Raw genomic sequence first — 25,320 nt, 5'->3', positions numbered from 1 at the left:
ATATATGCTATATTTCAAGAGACAAAGATCGACACAAATTATAGACGTAATGTATTAATAGGTGAGATATTATATCTTTTTTTTTATATATGAAAGGGCGTTTCTAAATTTAGATTAAAAGAAATGTATTTCTTTTTCACAATATATATTGTTAGTCCATTACCTTTTATGTTGGACAAACTTTTTGTTGATTAATTTCTTCTAATTTTACATGTTGCAACCCTCCAAGATACTTTTATCTTTTTCGTGACATATATGCTTGACATATTATTATGCAATAAACTTGTTAGGCAATTTATATTACAAATTACAGCAGTATTTTTCCCAGTATCTAGCAAAATATTAACAATATATGCATAATATTCAGTGTAATAGATTTGATCGAATATTATATACTTATGTTTTTAATATTAATATCGGTTAGTTATAATTATATAGTTAGCTTTGTTTTATTTATTTACGTCTAATGCTACCATTAAAAATTATATTATAAAATTTTTAACTCCTATCTATTAATCTGGCATTCATATTCTCTAATACTATTTTTTTTTAATAAAAACATCAATTATATAATTTGTTATTTGCATCTAGTTATCAATGTATGGACGACAGAGCCAAACAGAAGGACGAGACGACGAAACAACCATTCAACGATGCCAAATATGGTAAATTATATAAATAAAAATAAAGTATATAATATGATACTCCTAACATGTAATGAAAAATAAAAAAAGAGATCTGCAAAAACTTTTTAAACATATTTTTCAACTTTGTTTTTATCAAATTATACATTCTGATACTAAAAAAATATTAACTTTTTTTATCTTTTTTATTAAAAGGATTATATATATATATTTTTTTAGATTTAATTTTTATGCTCTATTGTGCAATGTGTTACCAAGATTAGTGTTGCCTTGTATTTTATTACTGAATGTATATGAATGCTGAATAAAGCTGTAAGAAATAGTTTCTTGCACATTTTCCTTAAAAACAAATTCTAATCATAATAAGAAATCGGTCTGAAAGAATATAAATCTGGATGCACTTTATACAATTATTATTATCGCGAAAGCGATTCTTAATTTTTTCGACAATAGGCAGTCTTTCAAGCGCTAGAATAAATTCTGACGTTTGTTAGAATACCATTCTTTTCGATAAAAAACAAGAAATCTTACACAATATCTCCCATTCTCAATCAGCAATCCTGTGGTTAAGAAATACATATATATGAAGACATCTGAAGATGTTGATTTTTATCGATGCTTCTCTGGTATCATAGTCCATTCCTCAACAACCTAGTATGGTGCAGAAGTTCGGAAATACAAAAACTACAACCAGTGCTGTCGGTTTAGGTAGCCACGAAGGAAAATATACGCCAAACAGTTCCGTTCCAGACTTAGCTCAAAGGTTAATAATTAATAATTATTTAGATTTTTTAAAAATCTATAAAATAAAATTAATATTTAAAAATGTGCGTGAAACAAATACTTCCATCAAATTTGTAACAAATACTTTTATCGATTCAGACATTTCAAAATATTTTTTCCCTTAATGTTTTCATCCTTTTATCCTCATCGTAGATTTGCCAGTCTTTCTGTTAACACTGGAATAAATGACAGCATGTTTTCGAGAACCGCGACACCCATGTATCATCCCGAATTGTCACCCGCAATGTCCCATACTTATATCAATCAGTATGCTGGATCTGAATATCATTTGGACAGAGTTCAGACACCACAGATGCCTTATATGCCTTTCGAGATTGATACCGGTTATGAAGATTACAATCACTCCATGTATCATCAAAATGCTGGGTACGATAACGATTCTCCTAGTAGCTTTCGCATAAATATTGCAAAATGTATCATTTTACGAGATCAGGGGATCTATATCCTCCGAAAATATACTTATTTTAATAAGTTTCGATTTCTGGTTATAAGTTACAGCAGGTGCCATTCGGAAAGATCGAGTTCTCGAAGCGAACAACAGCAGGAAGAGTTGCCTTTACCGCCCGGATGGTCGGTTGACTTCACGCTCCGTGGCCGGAAGTATTATATTGATCACAACACCAAAACCACGCATTGGTCGCATCCGCTCGAGAAGGAGGGTTTACCCACAGGATGGGAGAGAATCGAGTCGCCTGAATATGGGGTTTATTACGTCAAGTGAGTGTTTATCTTACGAGAAAAAAGGAAGACGATTCCCATAATAACGCTCGTTACAATAACTATTTTTTTTTTTTAACTTTGCAGCCACATCACGCGTCAAGCGCAATATGAGCATCCGTGTTATCCGCACGAGATACAAGCGGTGCGCGTCGTGTCACCACCGCGGCACACACACTTTCACTCTCACAGCGTCCTCGTGCCGGCCAATCCCTATCTCAACGAGGAGATACCGCATTGGCTGTACGTGTACAGTAGAGCATCGATAGCCCTTGATCGTAAGCTGCGCTGGGAGTTGTTTCGTTTACCCGAACTGGACTGCTTCAATGCCATGCTCACTAGACTGTACAAACAGGAACTGGAGGAAGTTGTGATGCGTTACGAAGAATACAGGTAAGATCGAGAAATCTAAAATAAAGATGACCGCTGGTATTAGATGCGTTTATAATAATCTCATTATCGTATTTGGCGTTATCTGGTTTTACTACAGATCAGCATTATTGTGCGAAATGGAACAGAGACTGAAAGAATTGAATCCAGAATCGGGTAGCTGTAATGCCGGCGCTATTGCCTTACGAAGATCTCTTCTTTGAGAGAAAACTGTCGATTAGATATATTGTATATCATGTTTTCTCTCGACTGATGAAAAGGTTCCTTGAAAGGTTCCTTTAGGATAAGTGATTAATTGAACGTGTCACACTTGGTACATGTGTAGATATTGTAAAACAATGAAGTTTATCTCTTTTGATAATGTTTTTATTATACGAGTTTTAAGAAATAATTATTAAGTGTTACCTCTAATGTTCCACTTTAGTAGTTGCCTTTTCTATTTCAGCAGCCTCTTTTTCCTCCTCATTCTTATAGTTAATGTCAAATTCCTTGGTAACTTTCAGGCCTGAGACTTGAAGTACATGCATGTTATCAGGTACACCAGTCAAGAGCCTATATGACTTTCCTATAAAAGAGTAAGTGTTTTGTCAGTTTTTCTGACAAAACCAGAGTTAAAAATCGATAAAAAGCATATGTACTTCGTTCTGTGCTGTCTGTTGGTATTTTATCTTTTAGTATTACGTAGAATGCAAGGCCGAAACAATTCCATCCTAGAAAAGCATAAAATATTGAAAGTCTTCTCCTTATACGAATGGCTCTCTGCTTGTCTTTTGTATCTATTCCGAGCAAATGCTGAATGTATTTTTTCCACATGGTTTTTAAATTTATGTGTACATGCGAGTCTAAAGAAAATATCATGTAGCCTATAAAGAACAAAAAAAAACATTCATAAAATCTATGAAAAAATATATCTATTCATTGCATTATAAAACATCGAATAAATTTTGCACCAAAAAAAAAAAAATGGAATAAATTATCAATAACGGTATTTATGTTGATAAGATGATGATAAAAACTAAGTTAAAAAATGATTGAAACACATCTTTTCTTTAATTATACATTGTAAATATAAGGATCTAGGATAAACTAAAAAAATTTTTAGATATCCACGAAAAGAAAAAAAACGTATCTTCGAAAACCAGGGTGTCTAGTTTTATTTCATTTAAAGAATTGATTAACGAGATGAGAGACATAAATAGGTTAACTCGTCACTAATATACAAAATATCGTCTATCGACAAAATTTTACAGTAATCGTTTATATATGCATATATATACTCACTTGCCCTATTAAAAAATGGTCATGTTTTAATCAACAATGTGACATTTCCAGTCAATTACTTATAATTATCGTAACGTAGTATTGGCGTGCGGGCTGGGATTTTCGCGCATGCGCGATGATATCCGGACGATTCACGGTGGATTTCGAAAATTTTGGAAACTTGGGATCTCGAATGCTTTATCCACCAGCAGGATTTAATCTTCTCTTCCCTTTATAAGATTGGACAATCCTGAAAATAGCGTTTCGTTCGCGAACGTATCAATATTGCTTCGAGGATGAAATTTCTTCTCCGATATTTAATTATTGAAATATCTAATATTGAAAATTAAGAAAGAACCAAGAGAACGCCATATGGTGTCATATATACATCAAGTTTTTAATCGGGAAAAATTCGAAATTTTGTTTAATTGCACAATTGAAAGAAATTATTGATGACCGGACTTTGACAGTCTCATATAAATCTTATGCGATTAATATGTATCGCGCGATCTTAATTTAAAATTGACTAGTTATCAGATGGATCTAAAGTCATTCTTTCCTCAGTGACAATTTCAAAGGCAGTTTTCCTTTCCTTAATCTTTTAATTTCTAACGATATATGTCTTTTTGTATATAATTAACAATAAGCATTAAATTGAAATTGGATAAAATGGAATCCACTTGAAATATACATGTTTTTAAAACTCGTGTTCTCGTTCTTTTGCACAAAAATTTTCTCCAGAGAAAGAAAGTATAAGCGACAAAAATGTACGGATAATGTATCGTGCATAAGTATTACTTTTAGAAAAAATAAAACAATCGTTCACTGTGAGATATGATAAAAACGATCAGTATTAGAAATATACAGAATATACAGATAATTTAATTTCAATGACAGAGTTTCTGTAATTTGTAAGCAGTTTTTTTCTTCGCAAAAAACTTTATTGCTCGTAAGTTAGCAACTATTGCTGATATTATAATATTTTTAATAAGATATAATAGTTTTGCTAGGAAAAAAAAAATTAAAAATTTGTATAAACTCCGAGTCATGAGTTTTTGCAAACTCTCTTTCTTGTGTGTATGTATATATATATAAATTTTCCACATTTACAATTTATATTAACAAGCACGATACAATGTACAGAAAAAAACAGAGTGGAAATAATTTAGACACGTTTTTAATAAATGTGTATCTATTTACGCGTAAAGAATCTTTTCTCGGACTCTCACCTACGTCTTCAAAGTCACATTACATTATTTTACAATAATATATATATTTATATTTATATATGTATATGTGTCACTCTCTGTCTCCGTACGAGATTTTACGTAGCGAAGGTAAACGGAGCGTAACGCAAAGCGAGCACAAGTCGTGTACAAGTCGTGAGAAACGTTCGACGATAATAAACCATGTCGAGAAATCATCAGAAAAGGAATCGGGGAAAAATGAACAATGGCAATTCGTGCGAATCCTCTCCATGAAAATATGAGCAAGCGGTCAATCATTTTTTTTTTTTTTTTTTTGTTTTTGTCAACTATCGTATTTTATTTTATTTGTGGCTATTATTATTTGTTTATCATTGTCATTTATTATTATTATTTTCTTTTATTTAGTTATTCTTTATTGTTACCATTATCGTTATTCGTAATATTATTAATTATTATTATGCAATGGTAAGAAATTTTAAAAACGACCCCGCGGTGTGTGTAGTGTGTGTGTGTATATATATGTGTGTTTCCCCTACATTTGCCAGTGTAGGGAGCACAGCTCCAAAGTGGATCCTTATATATCTGCGCGCTGTATCACTATCACGTAATTATATTTATAAGCAACGGATGTTTTTGGTACAATCAAATCTGTTTTTCTTTTCTTCGTCATTTATTGTATACTCCTCTCATCCCCTCGCTCCATTATTCCTTCTTCCTTCCCTCTATTTAAAAAAAGAACATATATATATGCATATATATGTATATACATATATATATATATACACAATTAATATGTATGTATAAATCGTATATATACATATATATATATATATATATACATATATATTTGTCTCGTACGTTCTACTCTTATATTCCGTCACTTTCTCCATCGTCCGCGCGAATTGAACCTTATCATTCGTTAACTAATTCATGTATGCCGTCTCCCGCTGCGGCTTCGCGCTTTTGAAAGAAAGGTTTGTTCTATCAACTCGCCGCCGGCACGCAGCCACAGCTCTATGTTAGTAGCACAAGGGCCTATATATGTTTTACACGTGTATTTTCATTTATCGCAGTTTGGTGTACGCGTATGTGTCTGTGACTTGTTTTGTATCTCATATTAACTATATATATCCTTTTTCTTTTTTAATAATATATATCATATTGTATATATTTATATTTATATTTGTTTTCATTTTTACCTAATTTATTACGTACCTGTTATAATTATCGTTATCGCTAATACGAATATATGATACATATATTCAAACACCCCCGCTGGCTCTATCAGGAGCAGTAATAAACAGCGCAAGGGTCAGTCAGGAGGCGACACACTGGCCGTCTGAGAGAATGCACAAAGTGTCGCGTCCTCCGTAAAATGAACATAAGGATCACAACGACGTGTATAACTTCGTCCATTCGAAATTTACACCACGATTGTCCCGTCCTACCGAAAACGCAACAAAATCTTAGTCAAGGATGGACTAATACATTGTTGCGTACTGACACTGAGAGTACACACATCATGCAATCGAGACCGTTTCCCCATTTCAAAACGAGACAAGAAACGGAAGTAAATGTACCCGATATACACATATATAAAATCATTTGGAATTCACTGATCGCCACGTTGTTATTGTTGATGTCATTATTGTTGTCAAAAAAAAAGAAGAAAAAAACAAAAAAAAAGCATAAGATTGCGTGCATTGTCTTTTCTTTTGCATTTTTTTTCCTGCTTCTATCACTCCGCCATACTGGTCACAACTAATAAAATGAATTACATTACGTCAAGGATGCCATCGTGAGACACTTTGTTTCACTAACAACAATAATTTTTTGCGTGTAATATATGGACAATCGACGTAAACTAAGAGCTAACAATCGGGCAGCGTGGTACTGTAATTCGACCTGTAACAAAAAAGATAAAAGATTCAATATTTACGAAGTATTGAGAGAATAATTCTTTGATATTTGTTTAACATTACGTTATTGTTCTTACCAGCTCAGGGGCGGGTTCGCGTCGCAGGTGTGTTAGTGGCAGGAACTGGATTATTGGAGGTAGCTGTGATAGCATTACGTTCGAGAGCATTACGTCGTTCTATCTCCAATTCGCTCAGTTTCTTCCACAATTCGTCTCTCTCCTTTTCCCTCTTTTTCTCTCTATAATTCAGAGACATGCATGTAAAAGGGAAATGCATACAAGTCCATATTCTCCATAATATTTCAAGTGGATTTTTTAAACAGATATTTAATGTAACGATGAATTAACAAAAAATATATTTTTAGTTGATTAAAAAGAAAAAGAAATCATAAAACATTTCCAAATTTGGATTTACTTTTGCCTTTCAGACTTATAGCTGGCAGTAAGTTCATCAAAGAGCTTGCTGTTCATCTCCATAAACGTTTTTAAAACGTTATAAACAAGAGCTACGATCGTCTGATTCCAATGCTCTTTACTAATTCTGTACAGTGCTGGAAACATAATTCCCATTATTACATGATTGTTTTCCTCAATTAGAGACATTATGTACTCGTTATTCCAAAAGTACAATGCTCTTTCCGCAACCTGCAACAACACATAAACAATTTATTGCATTTATGAGAGAGAATTCGTCAAAGGTTAGCTGGAAACACTACATCATCCGAGTTGCTTACCTGAAAGTGTGGTGAAGATACGCAACGTGCGATTTGCCTGAATAAAGGTTCTTGTATTTTAACAAATTGGCTAGGTTCTATAACGTCCAATATTTCCTCGATTTCGCCAAGGAACATCACCTCCTTCTGGCTGCACGTTTTAGGCCAGAATTTAAGGAGGCCTCGTACAACTGGTTCTGTTAAAGTCGCATCTTTTTCCAAAAATTGCACCACACAATAAGCTAACTGCGCGTGATATAGTGATAAACATTTCACTTTATGTAGCGGTAACAGCACCTGTGGAAATAAATACAAAAATATCTTTTTTATAATTGAAATATTTAAACAACGTACTCGATATTATATTTGTCTACATAATTGTTATTTACACTTCATTTATCATTTACTTTGTGTAATAAAATAATTGAACTCGATAACCCTTCATCAGCGCAGGACTAAAAAATAGATCATAACTTAATAAAGAGAATATGATATATAGTTAGAACACATACCTTAACCAAAAATTGCTTATGCTCAACTTTTAAAGGAAGAGCGAATCCATTAATAATGCTACCCAAAATTTCAAGAAGTTCACCGACGCCGTTGAAATGTTCTGTTTCATACACAAACCTAAAATATATAATAATAAAATGAAAAAGATTACAATTTTATAATACTTTGAATAAAGAATGTGTAATGGGAAACACCATTTGTAGATTTAAATAATTACCTCAGAAAAATGTTGTTTATTTGTTTGCGTATGAAGGCTCTAAGACCCAGGAACTTGCCATAAATACGATGCAAAACGGTTTTCAGGAAATCCCTTTCCCTCGGGTCTTCCGAGTCGAATAAATCCAATAACTAATATAATTATAATTATAATTATTACAATGTAATATAATCACAATATAATTATAATTATATAACATATAATTGTATGGATTTATATTTTATTGTATTTATTAAAATTTGTTTTAGAAAGTGTACCAAAATATATACAAATATCTTGGAAAATGCTCTCTACCTGTAACACAAATTTTTGGTCGATAACTTTTTTGCCAATGGCAGGCTGGAAATCTGAAGACTCGAGAAAACGGAGGAAGACTTCGTAGACCAACTGAAGATGGGGCCAACTCGCCTCCAGTGTCGGATCATCCTCTTCTGGATCGAAATCCGGGTTTTCACTCGGTGGCAACGTACGAAATAAATTTGCAGAAACCTAACAAACACATTACGTTAATATTAAATAGTGTTTTATGAATTTTATTTATTATATATTTATTACGATACATGTAAATACATATAGAAGTATAAGAATTATTGAATTCACGAGAGGATTATTTATTTCCTTAGATACAATAAATTTTGGGACAATAGAAAAAAATGCTCTATGAAAGAAAATAAAAATTATGATAAAGATCCTAAAACCTTATTGACAAAGAAAAAGGTGAGAAATGCAGAATTTTCATTTCTAGTTTAATAACTTTCTTATATCTTGACATTATATTTTTATCAATCACGTACCATCTTGATAGTTTCCGGGTAAATGGGCTCAGTAAGGACACCTCGTCCTGCTGTGATATACTCCACCAATTCATTGAGCGTACTCCGTTTAATTTCTTTACCCTTGAGATCAGCCATTGGATCCATGAAGTCGAAAGCCACGCAGCATTGGCGGAGCTTTTTGATAAACAATTCCTCCTGTTCCGCAGCGTTAACATCTATAACAAAAATAGCATTGATATAATCTTTGGTTATGCATATTTCGAGTATAAATTTTTACTTTGATACAATTACTTTTGTTAAGAACTAGGAATAAAAAATAAATAAATAAAAATAGCTTCAAAGGTCTCTTTTTATGGAAGTGACATATTTTTATGTCTAAATGTTTGTTGTAAATAATCAATTTATTAAAAAATAAAATATATCAGTGAAATGCTTAGTCGCTATTTTTAACTTTCTATTACTTAAATGACGGTCCAATAAAATGTTATTGTTTCTTTTTGCCTCTAAATGTGTAAGCAAACAATTTAATTGAGTCGATAGAAACTGGAGTCATCTGATATTATTACACGACAAGTAACAATGCTATGAATATATTGTGCAAATGAATTATAGTGTATTTCTAGCTGCTTTGACGAAATTATAGTCAAGCTTTTCGATTTAAATTTGCTTGAAATTAAATGAAAAGGCAAAATTTTATTATCCATTAAAATCTTTGAAGTCTTGCTTCGTGAAAGAAAAAAAGAACTTTGTGATTTCAATAAAAAATATCATCGTCCCACGCTATTGAATTTCGAAGTGAAATTCGATTCAGATTGATAAAAAAAAATGTCGCGTTTAATATCATGTAAAATCTAAATTCGATATTAATGCCAATAATGATAATAACGCAAAAACTGAGCGTAAAATGTCTATATATATATTTAACGTGGTTAAGCTTTTTTATCTCCGACAAAGAGAAATATATAAAATGCATTCTTGTAAAAATAAAGGTATATTTGCGTGCTAAGTTTTATTTTTTGTTACGTTATCGTGCTAATATTAGGCAAAAATTTTGCACCCGGATATAGCGGAGCAAATCGGGAAAAATACGGTGCTTATACATTCGCAAAAAAAGGGAGAGGTTTATAATACACGCGCGTGCGTGACAGTTGCCGGCCCGTCGACGGCATGTGCAGCCACCTTCACTCCGTATACAATCCGATGGTGGAGGAGGGGGAGTGATTTCGCTATATCGGCTGATTCTCTCGACTGCGTCCTCTCGTCCGCGTAATCGCGAGTCAACGTCCACGGATTGCGCGCGCGGAGATTAGGATTAGAATCGATTCTTTCTATCGCGTTAGTTGACGCTTATCATCATTAACTGATAATCGCTGTCCACAAGCCGACATTGGTCTGTAATTTACACTTACTATTAGTTTGATATTTCAGTGTCCCCATTCAAATCTTGTACAAAAATTCCCTCCTTTATCTTCAGGTATTTTCGTTCCAAATTCTAGATAAAGAGGATATTTTAAAGATTTCTTCTGATGCAATTTTCTATAATAAATTTTTGTATTGCATGCGTTTTCTAATGTTTTTCACTCTTACGAAGAAAAAACACAGAGCCTCTTAAGTTTCAAGTATTCGATTTGTGTAAATGTACTTAAAAAAACTGAATAACTTTCGTAAGATAAATATTTGAATTTTTTGTTTAAATTGTGTGTGCCCGAGTATCAATAAAATTTCCCTTTTCAGGTACAAAAGAAGTCCTTGAGAATTCTAGGTTTTCCATATTTTTTTCCAGGAAGTAGACATCCTGTCTTTCATTACAGTTTCAGATATAGAATCGCGATTTTCTTAAATTGCGAAATGCCCACAAATATCTAAGGGAAATGCGTACATTGCGTTTCAAACATATCAATCTGGAAAGAGATGGAGGTATCTTTCTCGCGCGCATATACATATACTGCATTACAATTGCCGAGTTCCCGTAGCCTCATTAAATTGTCAATATTTCGGAGCGTTTAAGGGCTTTGAAGTTATTCGAGACGCAACAAAGATTAAAATATAAGACCAGTTACGTCCAGTGAGCGAAAGCAAACCTGCTTATCTAAATCTCGTTTTGTTCATTTACACTTAAAGCGTAGGTTCACCAAGCAATAACAGAGAGAGAAAGAGAGAACGAGATTTCCTTTTAATCGATAAATCCTGTAAGAATTTTCTCAAAATTTTTATATTAGAAAAAAAAAATATATCGCGCGATTTTTATTATTTTTTATCGAGATATTCGTAAGTAAAATGTGGTCTCGATATAGGGCTCGGGACATCCTGTATATCCTCTGTCAAAGGGTAACACACATATCAGCTAATCAGTTTTTCCTGTGCGCTCCACTACGCTTCGAAGGGATGATGGCGTGGTCTCTCCGCTCATAATGGCACATGGCGTGGCCTCAATGACTTTATCAAATTATGTCAAACTCTACTTCTCTCTCTCTCTCTCTCTTCTTCCCTCCAACCAACGACCGTCCTATACAAAATATCGTCACGCGAATAAATCTAGGCGCAAAGTGGCCATCCTCGGGAAATATTGGCGGTGATCTCCACGTGTTATATTTATCCGCCGAGATTTTTTTCCGGGATGCTAATATATATATATATATGTCTGAAAAGAAAAAGCTCATCGCTACATTCCAATTGCAAGTGCCTGCTGTCGTCACTCTTGAATGGCGACATTCGAAATTGGCGAGTAGAAATAGCGCCCGTAGCAACACAAGCTTTGTAACACGTCCAAGACATATTTAGACGATTTTGCCGACGTCAGATCACACCGCATGGCGCGATCTTATTATTGCTGTCACACACGTGGGACACGCATTACTTTTTCTTTTTTAGCTGACATATTGCGATTCGCGTCGTGGATTATTTCATTTATTGACAGAAAGAAAATATTAAAAGAAGAAAATTATTAAGTAAAAGATACGAACGTAGATCATAGATTAGAAGATGAGAAAAAATGAAGAGAAGCGCGTAATCCGCGAGATAGTAATTAATGATTACGAGAAAGATTGCGAGAATCTTAATGCGCTATTCTCATATCTCGCACAGAAGAATGGTACCAACAAATTACACAATAACGATTATTCAGAAAAAATTACAAACCACACACAACTTCTTTATATCCCTTTTTAGAAAAAAAAATGCCCGAGTAATATTTCTTGTTTCTCTTTATGCCTCGATTTAGGTCAGATTTTTATCTAGATTATTGCTCTATCCGATAAATCGATTCGTTACAATCAAGTTACGATTGAATGAATAATTTTGATTTATATTAGCCTCCATCGCTATATTAATTGTGTACATGGCTTTACGGATTATTCTTAAATAACGGAATCAGAATTATAAGTGTATCCGTTATTTGCGCGATAATATCGGGGGCACAAAGCGGGGTGAATTTACGTCACGCTCTCGGGCTATAACAAGGTGAGGCTGTAATTAATTTTTCATCCGGGGTTCAGGGTGTAATCGATGCCAGACACACGATTCCTCCATCGTAAGGGCCTCGCGATTCCTCTCGATAGGAGGAAACGGAGTGAGCTACGCGAACGGCAGTTGAACGGCCTTACATGATTCCATTAAATCCGGTAAAAAGATGGAAATGAAAGTAAATGAGAGAGAGAGAGGGGGGGAGAGGGAGGAGAGAGGGGAGGACGAGGATGAGGAGGAAGGTCGAGGCGCAACGAGAATCGGTCGAGAAGGACTCCAAAAATAGCGTTACGCTCGCGTCTCGCCCCCGTTCGTTCGTTCGCGTTCGTTCTCCCTCGACGTTACGTGCGCGCGATCATCTAGCATGCACATATTTATAATTTCATTCATAACGCGACACGTTAGCTTCATGTACGTGCCCGCACCTTGCGGCGACGCGCCACCGCAAGATCGAGGAGGGATAAGAATATTATCTATAGCTGCTCGCGTTCCTACCTTTATTTCGGCTCGATTAGATTAATTGAAGTTTAGAAATTCGATTTAAGATTCTGTCAAAGTCCGCGCGGAATTAACCATAGAATATATACGGGTTTTACGTATTATTATTTTTACCTCTCGCTAAGTCTTATTTTTTTTTTTTTTTTTTTTACATCACTGAACGGAAAACGAGAACTGTTGAATCGCAAATAAAAAAGAGGCACGCTTTAGTGAGAAAAACGATATATATATTTGTATAAAAATAATTTGTTTTTATATGTAATTTATTTATCAACATGGACCGTTTTCCCGATCTCACCGGTGCAATTTATTTATCATTCAAACAAGGCAGACAAATCAATGTCTGTCTGGTGCAAAAATGTGAGCTCGTTCGAGGGGAGCCATCGCGGTTGTCGGGATTGAGATCGACCGAATGGCGAGAGCAATTCGGTGGTAAATTATACTACGAAATACGAGGGTGATAGATTACCGATAGAAAGAAAGAGCAAGAGAAAGTGAATGAATGAGGGAAGGGAAAAGAGTCCGGGAATAAAAAAGAGAAGAGAGAAAAACAGAAAGTAGAGAGAGAAAGAAACTGAAATAAAAATAAATTTACCCCCGTAAAGTAAAATGAAAAATATATAAATATATAAATTGTGGCAAATTGAGACGACGAAAAACCAATAAATAACTAATACATTTAAACAAGAAGATAAAAAAAGAGCAAAAAATGTGCGAAAGGATTTAGACGGAAAAGAAGAATTAGGAAAACAAGATAGGGGAGATGCGAGGGGCGAGAAAAAGAGGAGAAAGAGATAAACGTGAAGCGCGGAAGGGGTGTAGAAGCGCGAGAAGAGGGAGGAGGGACCGAGTGGCGAAGGAGTAGAAGAGCGTGCGTTCCGGGCAGGTGGTCGCCGACACATTCCGGATCAATACTTCCACCGCTTCTCTGGGGGTTCCGTCAGGTAGCCTCTTCGCCCCCTTTCCAACCCCTTATCCCTCCCTTCCTCGCCCCGCTCCCACTCTCACGCTTTGTCCACTCCCGGTATCGTCGTCGTCTGTGCGCTTCGCCTTCTTCCCTCTTCCTCTTTGATATCTTCCTGTTCTACGTATTTTCTCCTCCCTCACCCCCTTTTTATTTTTTCCCCGACGCTTTTCTCTCCACTATTCGCATTTCCGTTTTCTTTACTCGTTCTCCCCCTCTTATAATTTTCTTTTCATATATTTTCTTGCGGTATCGGTACGCAAGAATTGTATGTCGAATTTACATGGTTATTTAATCAATCTATTGAAGTTTATATTTAAATCGGGCACGAACTTATGCAATCACCTGATATATTACGTAACGTATTAAATGGAACATGTTAAAAAAAATGTTCTTCTTTTCTAGTGAAAATACTCTGTGAAAGAAAAAAGATATAATTATATAAATATTTAATTACCTCATATAATTATATACAGTTATTAATATAAAAAAAAATATAATTTTGATAATGTAATCGTGCAAAAGTGATTCTCGTATTCTCTTTTTTTTTTTTCTTTTTGCGACGATTGCATCGCAACAAGTGACGTAAGGTACCTAAGTACATTGTGCATCTATCCATAACATTTATAGTAGCATATCTATAGCAACGGATATTGAACTCGCGGAAATTATAACGATCTCTTATTATAAATAAAATCATTGTATTGTAATGTATTACGTGCTTACATTGATATCTCTCGTGTATAAAAATTCACGGCAAAGAAAAAAGCTTTATTCATATAAATAAGTCGAAAACGCAATTTAATATAAAGTCGCATGAAAGATTCGTGTCTCGGAATAATTTTCCGTAATATATTCTAGCACACCGATCGACTTCATTCATATTGAATAAAAACGGCAGCCGTCCGGAAAGCGAATAACACGACACTCTGTATATATAACAATCGAAATTTTCTTGCGCACACGATTGATTAATACGAACGATGCTTTTTGTCGGTGCATTAAGCCCGTTCTACATTGATCGAATGTCGCCAGTCGCAAGCAAATCGACCAATCACAGTCGAATATTCGACGGAATAATCGACTGTGATTGGTCGATTTGCTTGCGACTGGCGATATGCGATCAATGTAGAACGGGCTTTATGTAGCTGATTGTGCGAATGATGTTCGTTTCACCTGCTCTCTCTCTCTCTCTTTCTTTCTCTCTCTCTCGCTCCGCGCTGTCATCGCCCATATCGTTCTCCTGTTCTCATCTTGACAATGACCCTGGCTGACAAAAAGCGCATTTATGCGCGCGCGATCTGTTATTATTAGGATATTAAATATTCGAGCGAGTTTAACTGAAATTGAATTACGTATTAAAAATTCATTCAGAGAAGTAAACAGATAATAATTCCGTCGTTTATTTTCATCCCTGAAGCTTATCTCGCGAAAAACCTTTCAACTTTGATGATTCGCAACCTAAATATTGTTTTCGTTTTAAAAAAAATAGATTAATCAAATTAATTTCAAAGAATACGTTTACGAAATATTGTTCTCGTTTTGAAAAGAATAGATTAATCAAATTAATCTCAAAGAATACGTTTATGAAATTTATGTAAATTTATCGTGTTTTATCAGCAATTTGTAATATCTCGCGCTAACATAAAAAGGAAAGGATCCTTGGAATTATTTCGTTAGTCATCCCTACATTTGATTCTCGCTCTTCTCTTCCTTAATATGGACCGGAATGGAACTCCGACGCGCACGAGAAGAGTTAATAGTGTTCCGAGCAAAGAACACTATTAACGCTCCCACTTGTACATGACGCATAATTAAATTGTGTTTATGTCTGACGTAATGATCCCGGCACATCGCGGCTGCATTCCTTGCTCCGGAAAACTAGAAATTTTCCTCAACACGTGCGCGCGCGAAATGCTTTTTCTTATTTTATTTGAAGGAATCGCATTTATATATATATAAATTTATATATATATAAACGTACTAACATTTATGTAAAAAAAGAAATGTAAAAGAAAATTAAGTACATTGTTATAACATCAGATAATGTTAGATGTAAGTGAAGTTTATCTCAATAAAATTTCCGTCCAAGAATAAATATATCTGACTAAAAATTTAATTTCTAGTTTTATTTCCAAGAATAATGTTTCAAGAATAAGACTTAATGCGTCAGAGACTGAAAAGTTACAAGGTGTCTGATGATACTTTTATCGAAGAGAAATGCATTTTAACTTTCTTCATCAATAGCTCTCGTTATTTATATATATACTTTTTTATACTCTTGCAAAGCTAATATTCCAGAATTACAATATAATTGTTAAGACTCTTTCTAAAAGATCTACAGTTCTTGATACAAAAGAAAGAGAAAATATTTATCAATAAACTTCCAAAAGAAAAAAAATATGCCAGATTTTCGAAAGAAATTTTTGATCCATAGAGAGTCTTTTTGAAACTTAAAAAATATTTGGATAAAAGCTAGAGCCACAAACTTCTATATATATATATACATATACTAGAATGCTAACAGCCATGTGACAGATAGCCATTTACCATTGGGCAGTATATAACCAGGCTGTCAATCGATATTTATTTTTGAAGGGAAAGCTGCAATATTTAATATAATTTTTATATTAATATTGCAGCTTTCCCTTAAAAAATAAATATAGATTGACAGCCTGGTTATATTCTGCCCAAAAATTGTAAATGGCTGTCCTGGCTTCACCCGTCACATCGCTGTTAGCAGTCTCTAGTGTATATATAGTATCTAGTATATATATAGAAGTCCGTGGTTATAGAGCACATATTGAAATATTAAAAGTGAAGCGTCAATTTTCGAGAAATTGAAACAATCGACGCGGTAAGTCCAAAATATAGGATTCTGCGTCCTCGGATGTATCTTGGATTTCCGAAATTTCGGGGCATCGTTATTTGTGAGAATTTATTTCTCGAGTGAGAAACATCGGCTCGTTCTTCACTCAATTTGCACAGCATTCAAGCGCGTCATTGAGCTATAGTTCTCTTTCTCTCTCTCTCTCTCTGTCCGGTGAGAGCGATATATCGAGACGATGAAGTAACAACGCGGGTCGAAGTGTCATCCGATGTATCGAGCGTCGAAAAGGTTCGATTTAAAGAGGATATACGGCGCCGAAAATATTGCGATAGCGATTTTCTGGAACTTTTAAAGATGGGTTCCAATTCGAAAATCTGAGGATAAGATAGTCTACTCGATAAAGGATCTATCGAGAAATAAGGTTTTCCAAAGAGAGCAAAGAGAGATGTCGATAGAGAATCTGTGGAGTAAATAATGCATGCAAATTTTTGCCTTACATCGCGGTTTAGATTTTAGATACTGTGTGTTTCTTAAATATTTCCGTAGCAATTTTTATTACTATATTATAGGTAAACAATAACTATCGGACACGATGCGCTTCCGGCGGAATAAAGTAATTGCATAGCGTTGCAATTTCGTTATCGCGTTGAAAGTGATAACGAATTGAGGTAAACTTTATATACATTTTCTATTGCAAACAATATGGGGTAATATATGAACAAGGGTATATTAATTTCGAAAGTAGTTTGTTTAGACGGGATATTTTATGTGGTAATTTTTATGAGTACACAACAAGAATCTTACACACACGTACACGCAAGCGCGTAAAGTCTGGATACTGAAACTTGGATTCATGAATATATATATACTGAACTTGATTCCCACTCCTATTTGTTTCCGCTCACCTGTCGCTGTTTACGAGCGGTAATGTCGTTTCACGCTATGCAATGCTCGGTATGCGCGATAATTTATTGCACTTGGTTGTTTCGAGCCGATAGAGACACGTAAAACTCACCGAAGTCGGAAAACGAGTTGAAATATTTCTTCGTCCGTAAGAAAGTTATTTTTATGGAATAAAATATCCAATAATTCGAGAAACGAAAAATTTATATCGGCGCATTATTCCGTAACATAGTACAAATTTTACTTATCGTATACAATAACGTTTAATAACATTGAGTAATTTTAATTCGCGCGCATAATTAACGCTTGTATATTGAAAATTATATATTATAAAATCACACGTATAAATTATTATATATGAAATAATATGTAGTTATAACATTTTTTGATTGGACTTTGTCGACAATTTATTTGATAGATAGATTCATCCGACAGAGATAAATTTCTTATATCTCTCTTCAGATATATATGTTTACAGTTCTGGCCGCAATGTAGGCAAAGAGATAATATCTATTTATGATTAGAGTCAACTCCGATATTGGAAAAACTAAGAGCACTTTATAATGCGAGTTTCATTGCGTAAAAATATTCGCATCACAGAAAGATAAATACGCGCTTTGCTGTTTATACTTTTTTATCTTACGACAAGTAAGTTCGCAATTTGATTAACAAACCTTGTAAAAAGAAAACTCATGTCTTTTGATTCAATTCCCCCGTAAAATTAATGTTGATTAGACTTTTTACAATTCAATTTATCGCGGTAGAATTACAGATCCTCTCTCAACATATATTTTTACAATTTATTGCCAATTCAATTAGAGAAATGTCGACATTTTCCAGCAAAGGAGAGTAATTATATACAACAAAGATAAATATAAGAAATTAATTGCAAAATTAATTACAAATTACATAAAGTTAAATATACAATATCCAGTGTAAAAAAAGCGATATGTGAAGAGAAATATCTCGAGAAAATTGAAGAGAAATATGCAGAGCATAGAACGATTTTTAATTTCCTTATAGGAAAATATAAATAAAATTATCTCGAATTTTACATATAAGTGAGACAAAATATAAAAACAAATAAAATATTTTTGTATAAAAAATTATTTATTTTAATTGAGGTTTCTCTGTCAATACTGTGCGATCCACAGTTTTAATGATATCAAAAGAAATAACTGTTCGAAGAAAGAAGGAGACTGTTGCCGTTTTACCGGCAAAGGTGAACGACATTGTCTGCTGCAAGGTGGAGGCCTGTATTCATGCCGCGGATTTGTGGGTCAACCAGAGTAGAGTGGAAGGGTGAGTCGTTTGACCGCTACTGCGGCATACGTTCGAAAATTTTTAATATCCTAGAAATTTTTCAGTATTTTCGCGAAAATGCAAAATTCATCACTTTTGAAAAATGCAAAAAAAAAAAAAAAAAAAGGAACGGGGACAGAAAAACTGTCTATAAATTTAAGAGAATAGAAAATTTAAATTATTACAATTAGTGTTTACAATAAAAAAATATATCCCACTTTTTCCTCGCTGACGAGAAAACGATTGCGATAAGTTAGGTAAATATCGTGTGCTGGGTGTTTTTTTTTTTTTTTTTTCGAGCAAAGTGTTATGTCACGCTTATAAGATATTCAATCATAAATGCAGGAATATCTAAAAAATTATTCAAAGAAAAATGGCAGATTCTAATTTTCATTACGCGAAACGATCAACTTTTAGACTCAAGAAATCACGGAAGGGAGAAGTCTGAGAAAGGAATTTGGAATGAATGCTCGATTATTTCGAAGAGTTTTTTTCCTGGTGTTTGCATATTTTCCGATCGCACAAGTCTTGAAATAATTTAAGTATGCATCCGTAGAGAAAAAGACATGTTTTTTTTTCTCAAGAGGGAATACTGGTTCTATCTGGTCGAGAATTCTGTGACGATTTACGTACCATACGTAATATTGACTCGGGACAGAGATACTTTAATATTTTGCACACGGCTCTTATTTCACGGTTAATTCACAGCTCTGACACTCCCTTTTTCTCTTTGGGTTCTTCTTTATTTCGATTGGCCACCGATCGTTCTCTCCTTTCGACATACGTTCATTTTATGTTCGACATTGTCATGCTTCCTTGGCTAATCAACGTCCGCATATGTTAATTATCTCGATATAATAATCATACACACACACACGCGCGTGCTTGCGTCTCATTATCAGCGCTGATTGCTCTAAATGCTTACTTAAGAAAGAACACATCGTAAGATGAGCAAATAGACGAAAACAAAAAAGAAGATAAAAATACATAAGAAAATAATGACTTTGCTGACGTACAGATTTTTTTTTTTTGTAGAATTTTCGTACATCGACAAACTTTGCACTAAAGGAAAGATTTCTGTATAGCTACCAAAAAAAAAAAAAAAAAAAAAAAAAAAAAAAAAAAAAAAAAAAAAAAAAACGACAAAGAGAGAATTGAAGATTTTGTAAATATCGTTAATATAATCTCAAGTTGATGTCGATCGGTGCCGCTGTATTCCTCCAAGCTCCCCATAAAAGTCGCTATGTTTTTAGTTCCCCTCGATACGACTTTGTTCAGATGGCGGTGCGGTGGACGCACGACATCGACAAGAATTCTCGACTACACGTGGCGGAATTACGTACTTTAATATCACGTCGCGCAGCCTGGGAGCGTCACATCACTCTCAGGATCACAGCGGTGATCTTCGAAATTCATCTCGCGTGACGATCATGGGTTTCCTCCTTCGTGTATAAGCCCGACGATGTAACTGTGTGTATCCTAAACACAAATTCAACGAAACCAAATCCGCGCATTTTGAGAGTTACGGTCGTCCTTCGCCATTGTCAAGTGTAATCGACTACCGGCTATAAATCTTTCGCAGACTGTGATGAAACGCGACGTGATCCAAGTACCTAACACATATTTTTATTTAAATATTACCAGTCGTGTCTTGTTGCAGTATTCGAGGTGCAGATAGAAAAAACCAGTTATAAAAAAAAGCCACGGCGGACAAGAATTGAAAAAGGAGCGGCATGTTGAGAGATTGTGAAACGCGATCGATCGTGTATCAAGCGTCTTCAAAAATCACACGTGTCACATCCCTCGTATTCGCGAACGCAGCGTGGATATATTTTCACCGAAGAAGAATATGCAATATAGAGCAGGTAACATTTCGAAATCGTCTTTCTCTCCTTATTTTTTCTTCTTATCATTATTGTTGTCTCTTGCATTTTCAATCTGCATGTTTATTTTTAAACGAGTTTGATCCCATAAAACGAGTTGTACAGCCGCATGTGGATAACCTCGACGTGGCTTCTCTCGCGTGACATAACACGTTGATACGTATATTGCGTGTGTAAATGACGTGTGTACAAAATATCCGATAAATGAATGTTCAATAGATTCAATAAATGCGATACACAATCGACAAGGAAGCGAAAGGATGAGCAAAAATTGTAAAAGAAATTTTTCGCGATTGGTTTCGCAGTTTCGGAGAAAAGTAATTCTGATAACATGCATGTATTCAATTACATATTGCCTATAAATCGATTGGAATGTATCTTGGATTAAGATGTATCCTAATTAATTTAAAAACCTAAGAAACAATACATAAATAATCGTTTTATTAATTTAATAATTATAACTATACATTAGCAATAATAAAAAATTAATTTTTTTTATTTTACTTTTTTATTTTATTAATTAGTTTTTTTAGAATAATTAATTCTAATGCTTTTTATCATCGCGAGCATTTAACATTTATCAATACGTTACAATGTCTTGTAATTGTTGTATACATATTTCGTAGTTTTGAGAGATCAACAAAGACCAACAATAATACCATAATTATTTATGTAGCATATTTCTCGTAAACAAAATTTTTTTATAATCGAGCGTAACAAATGCTTCAACGCCTACAAGTGTTCGATATATTGAATAGACTGGACGTAAGCGCGCATGAATATTCAAAATTATTTTCTTCGCCCGAGATGCGAAAAAATTTAATCTACATCTTTTGCTCCTTCCTCTGACTTTCTCGTCGATGATCGTATCGCGATTCACCAGACACGTTGCGTTGACAAGCATTTGGCGCAGGCGTTAAGAACGAGATGGCTGCTGTAAGTTGAGTGCTAAGCAATCGCTAATAGTAGATTATTTGCAGATACCGCATCGGAAAACGTATCAGTCTCCTTCGTCGAGAGAAAGGAACGAAACGTTTCCCCAACCGTCTAAAGCACCCTTGACGAAGCTGAGGTTGTTGGTACCCGGTGCGCTCTCGTCAGCCACGGATTGTGCACGTTCCACACGAAATTCATTCACATGATCCACCTCGAAGCCGCAGGGAAAGATTCATTTGGACACAATCGCTTATATCGACCGGTGTTTAGGATAACCGGGACGATTGACCAATTAAAGAGTTCTATGTTCAACTGGCCAATAAGCAATATGTCCAATTGAATGCCACTCGAAGCCGCGATATCGTTTATAACGCGACTGAACGCGGCGCGGAAGCTGAATGAAACTCGAAATCCCAAAGTCGTTCCTGATTACGAGCAGTTGGCCCCGAAGATTCTCTGTATAACATCATTAAAAAGTAACCGTACTTGTCATTCAGCCCTCGAATAAACTTCTTATTAAGTCTCGATAAACAATTTTTTTTTTCTTTTTTTTATGACTCACGTCTCCTCGCCAACTATGCCGCAATGTATATGTGTTAATTGTGCCGTCAGTAGGTGAGCATGTGTAATAGAGGTGCTATTAACGGTAATGTATCTTCATGGAACTGCATATATTAAATTGCTTGCCCTCTGAAACTCTTGTCAGTATGCCAGCGGTGTTTCTCGATAACGCGATCCGTCAATTAATAGTGCACGACAATAATGTTGGAGGAAACGAACGGCCAGTATGTTTATCAGTGAGCGTAGTGTTACTATGTATGCGATGCAATTGCCCAAGTCAGAAACGCCGCAAACTCGCTGCCAATTATTCAATGGCGTCAAGGATATTATATTTGAGCTATGCCTTCACTTGCAGAAAATATAATAGATCTACTGATAAAACTGGATGACAGTTTTATCGACATTCTACATGTGCCTTCTTTTAGCATTATTCCTTTTATGATAATAAAAAACCAAAGATCTTTCATCAGCATTGAATTGTTGAAGTATAGGAAAGTTAAGATAAGTTAAGATTGTGAATAATTTACTCGAGGTGTTAAAACAGAAATCGATAAGAATTGTGTGTTGGACGAATTTGGAAAATCTTGCGTCATCATATAAGATTCTTGCCTTTGATATCCCATCTAAGTTCTTTTAAACCCTTGCGTTTTTTTTCGCATCAAAGACATATTGTATGACTATGTAATTCGCAAATTATAACTATATAATGCTATGTAATATATTACAACGTTATGTAATTTAGATCATCTTATAGTTATATATAAACGCTTAGCTCCCTATGTTAACTCAAAGATACGGGCACTAAATGTACTAGGCAAGAGCAAGAAACGTAAGACTAACCTTTAAGCAGTGGCAACTGTTGGAGCTCTACGTCTTGCGAATTGCGATAACGGGAGGAACCCTGCGACTTCTTGGATTTCTTCTTCAGGGATCGCTTGGCGAAGGGGTCTATCCGGTCGACGAAAGTCCCTGACGACATTTTGGCATTAACGGAGGCACTGTAAGACTTTATCCTGGTGATGTGTCGAGGCTCTCAACGAGGGCTGTAGCGGCTCCTGCGCCTCTTTCTCCTGGGTATTTCCAGATAGCGAAGCGTCTCGCGACTAGAGACGAAGATCACCCTCACCCCGAAGAGGCCGCATTCCGTGCACGATGACGACGACGAATACACTGCACTTCACGAGAAAGAAAGGAACACACTGATACACGATACACGTGTGATGGTCTTGTGTCGCATTCGTTCGTTCTCTCCCTCTTCTTCTTCCTTTAACACGATTCACTTTTGTTCATTCACTCTGCGATGAAGGAGTAACAAAGTGAGCTCCGCCGAGAGCGTCCGAGGAGCATAGCACACACGCCCGGGGAATTTTTTTTCCTTTTATTTTTTTTTTTTTTTTCTAATCGGTGACGGTCACGGCGTCGTCGTGGATCCTATGAACGATGTCACAATTTGCAAACCCCGATCGCGCACCGGCTACCACCGGGAGGAAGGGGCGCGATGATCTCTAGGCGTTGTCGCACACGCGGACGCACTACCGTGTCTCCGTCCTCTTCCGCTCCCACCTACACTGTGTAAAATATATACGGCGTAAAACGACGACCGGTAGCCGCGGGTCCTCTTTGCAGGAGAAAAGGGAGAGAGGGCTCTCCTCGACTCGCCCGCGTCGCAAACGACGTAGGGTGGATTCGATCGACGACGGCGGCGCCGGTCGGTGATGGGTAGCCGCTGCTGGTTCGTTGGTTAAGTCGGTTGATCGGTCGGTGTTGAGGTCTCTCCTCTCCAACGATATGCGTAGAGCTGAGATTAAGCGCACGCACGCACGCACGCACGCACGCACGCACCGTGCCGTCGTGCTCGAGTCGAACTACCGGCCAACCGAGAGACAAAGTGAGAGAGGAAGAGAGAGAGAGAGAGAGAGAGAGAAAGAAAGAGAGAGGAGAAAGAAAAAGCACCGTTACGAAATAGAGAACGATTCGACTGCGGCTGGTATAGCAGCGCACGTCCGTGTAGTAAGTATGGCCGCGGATAATGTGGCCGCGCGCACACGCAGCGGTATATACGATATCCTGTCTGGAGGACCTTAACACGGATATATAATAATCCGCACGATCGGGGCGTTATATATGTACGCGCGAGGACGAGACTCGGGTGTCGAGTCACTGCTACCTGGATGTCCCTTTCGCGCGGCGGCCGTCAAACACCACCACTCGCGCCGCCCGGACGCCCGACGACGTTAGGTAGACTTGTACGTTAAGAGCAACTCGTAACGCAAGAGCGCTCGGCCGCCATCAGCTGCTCGCTGCGACGTAGGGGCCTCTCTCATCTTCCGGCGGAACGTACCGAGACAGACGCGATCGAGTCAGGCGCCGAGAGCCGCCGGGACGTGGCCCGACATCGCCCTTGTCGTCGCTGCTGCTGATTCGCGTGTGCCTCCACCTCCTCTTCGCCCCCTCGGTTCTTTCGTCGCCTCGTTCACCCGCTTGCTTTTTAACACACTGTGCTTTATCGCGCGCGCACACACCTACCTCTATATCCCACCGTCGAGAACAACCGGACCGTCCGATGATCGCGCGAAGCCGACAAAAAAAAATGACCGATCCTATCGCACGCGCGCTCACCTATCGCCGCCCTCTTCACTTATTGAAAATCCGTCAAGAGAGGTGCCTTGTGTGCCTGAAAATAGTAATGCGCGCTCGGCAATCATCGGCCGGAGATGGCCGAGCGTCGACGGGGACGTGCGAGCGCGCCAGATGGCGCGACATCTCACGCGCACGCGCCGCGACACCGCTCCCGGCCAATGATGTGCGCCGGCGACGCGTC

At 36.2% G+C, this 25,320-nt stretch overlaps 3 protein-coding genes and 1 long non-coding RNA gene across 8 annotated transcripts in view; 2 read left to right on the top strand and 2 right to left on the bottom strand.

The window, feature by feature from the left end:
• The window catches only part of LOC115239359 (scaffold protein salvador-like), a 3,743-nt gene extending 782 nt beyond the window's left edge, over positions 1-2,961 (top strand). The window contains exons 2-7 of one of the 4 annotated variants that reach the window (XM_029813838.1): positions 592-665; positions 1,280-1,407; positions 1,581-1,814; positions 1,947-2,165; positions 2,253-2,558; positions 2,656-2,961. In XM_029813838.1, the coding sequence (XP_029669698.1) occupies positions 592-665; positions 1,280-1,407; positions 1,581-1,814; positions 1,947-2,165; positions 2,253-2,558; positions 2,656-2,758 (1,064 nt within the window). In that variant the 3' untranslated portion in view covers positions 2,759-2,961. Of the gene's footprint in view, positions 1-591; positions 666-1,199; positions 1,408-1,580; positions 1,815-1,940; positions 2,166-2,252; positions 2,559-2,655 lie in introns of all 4 variants that reach the window. The other 3 variants (XM_029813837.1, XM_029813839.1, XM_029813840.1) reach the window with 3 other exon arrangements.
• On the bottom strand, positions 2,903-3,418 carry LOC115239360. Its single transcript, XM_029813842.1, has 2 exons — positions 3,194-3,418; positions 2,903-3,120 (listed from the first exon to the last, which is right to left on the bottom strand). Exons 1-2 carry the CDS (start codon positions 3,411-3,413, stop codon positions 2,963-2,965), a joined length of 378 nt encoding a protein of 125 aa, XP_029669702.1. The 5' UTR covers positions 3,414-3,418; the 3' UTR covers positions 2,903-2,962.
• A 2,008-nt stretch (positions 3,419-5,426) lies between these two features.
• On the bottom strand, positions 5,427-25,196 carry LOC115239357 (serine/threonine-protein phosphatase 2A 56 kDa regulatory subunit epsilon isoform). Of its 2 annotated transcripts, XR_003884626.1 has the most exons (10): positions 23,340-25,196; positions 9,179-9,375; positions 8,679-8,873; positions 8,385-8,515; positions 8,167-8,284; positions 7,676-7,951; positions 7,357-7,586; positions 7,020-7,180; positions 6,239-6,928; positions 5,427-5,745 (listed from the first exon to the last, which is right to left on the bottom strand). XR_003884626.1 is itself a non-coding variant. In XM_029813836.1 (9 exons), exons 1-8 carry the CDS (start codon positions 23,476-23,478, stop codon positions 7,024-7,026), a joined length of 1,443 nt encoding a protein of 480 aa, XP_029669696.1. In that variant the 5' UTR covers positions 23,479-25,196; the 3' UTR covers positions 6,216-6,928; positions 7,020-7,023. The 2 variants fall into 2 exon arrangements, 1 of the variants encoding a protein (XP_029669696.1); XM_029813836.1 differs by lacking the exon at positions 5,427-5,745 and having other exon boundaries at positions 6,216-6,928.
• Positions 20,328-22,971, top strand: LOC115239361. Its single transcript, XR_003884627.1, has 2 exons — positions 20,328-20,984; positions 21,983-22,971. It is a non-coding gene; the product is annotated as an uncharacterized LOC115239361 (long non-coding RNA).
• Positions 25,197-25,320: the final 124 nt, after the last annotated feature.

This window comes from Formica exsecta, unplaced genomic scaffold, assembly GCF_003651465.1.
Source record: "Formica exsecta isolate Colony F162 unplaced genomic scaffold, ASM365146v1 scaffold38, whole genome shotgun sequence".
Classification (NCBI taxonomy): Eukaryota; Metazoa; Arthropoda; class Insecta; order Hymenoptera; family Formicidae; genus Formica; species Formica exsecta.
This window is presented reverse-complemented; position numbering and strand designations above follow the sequence as displayed.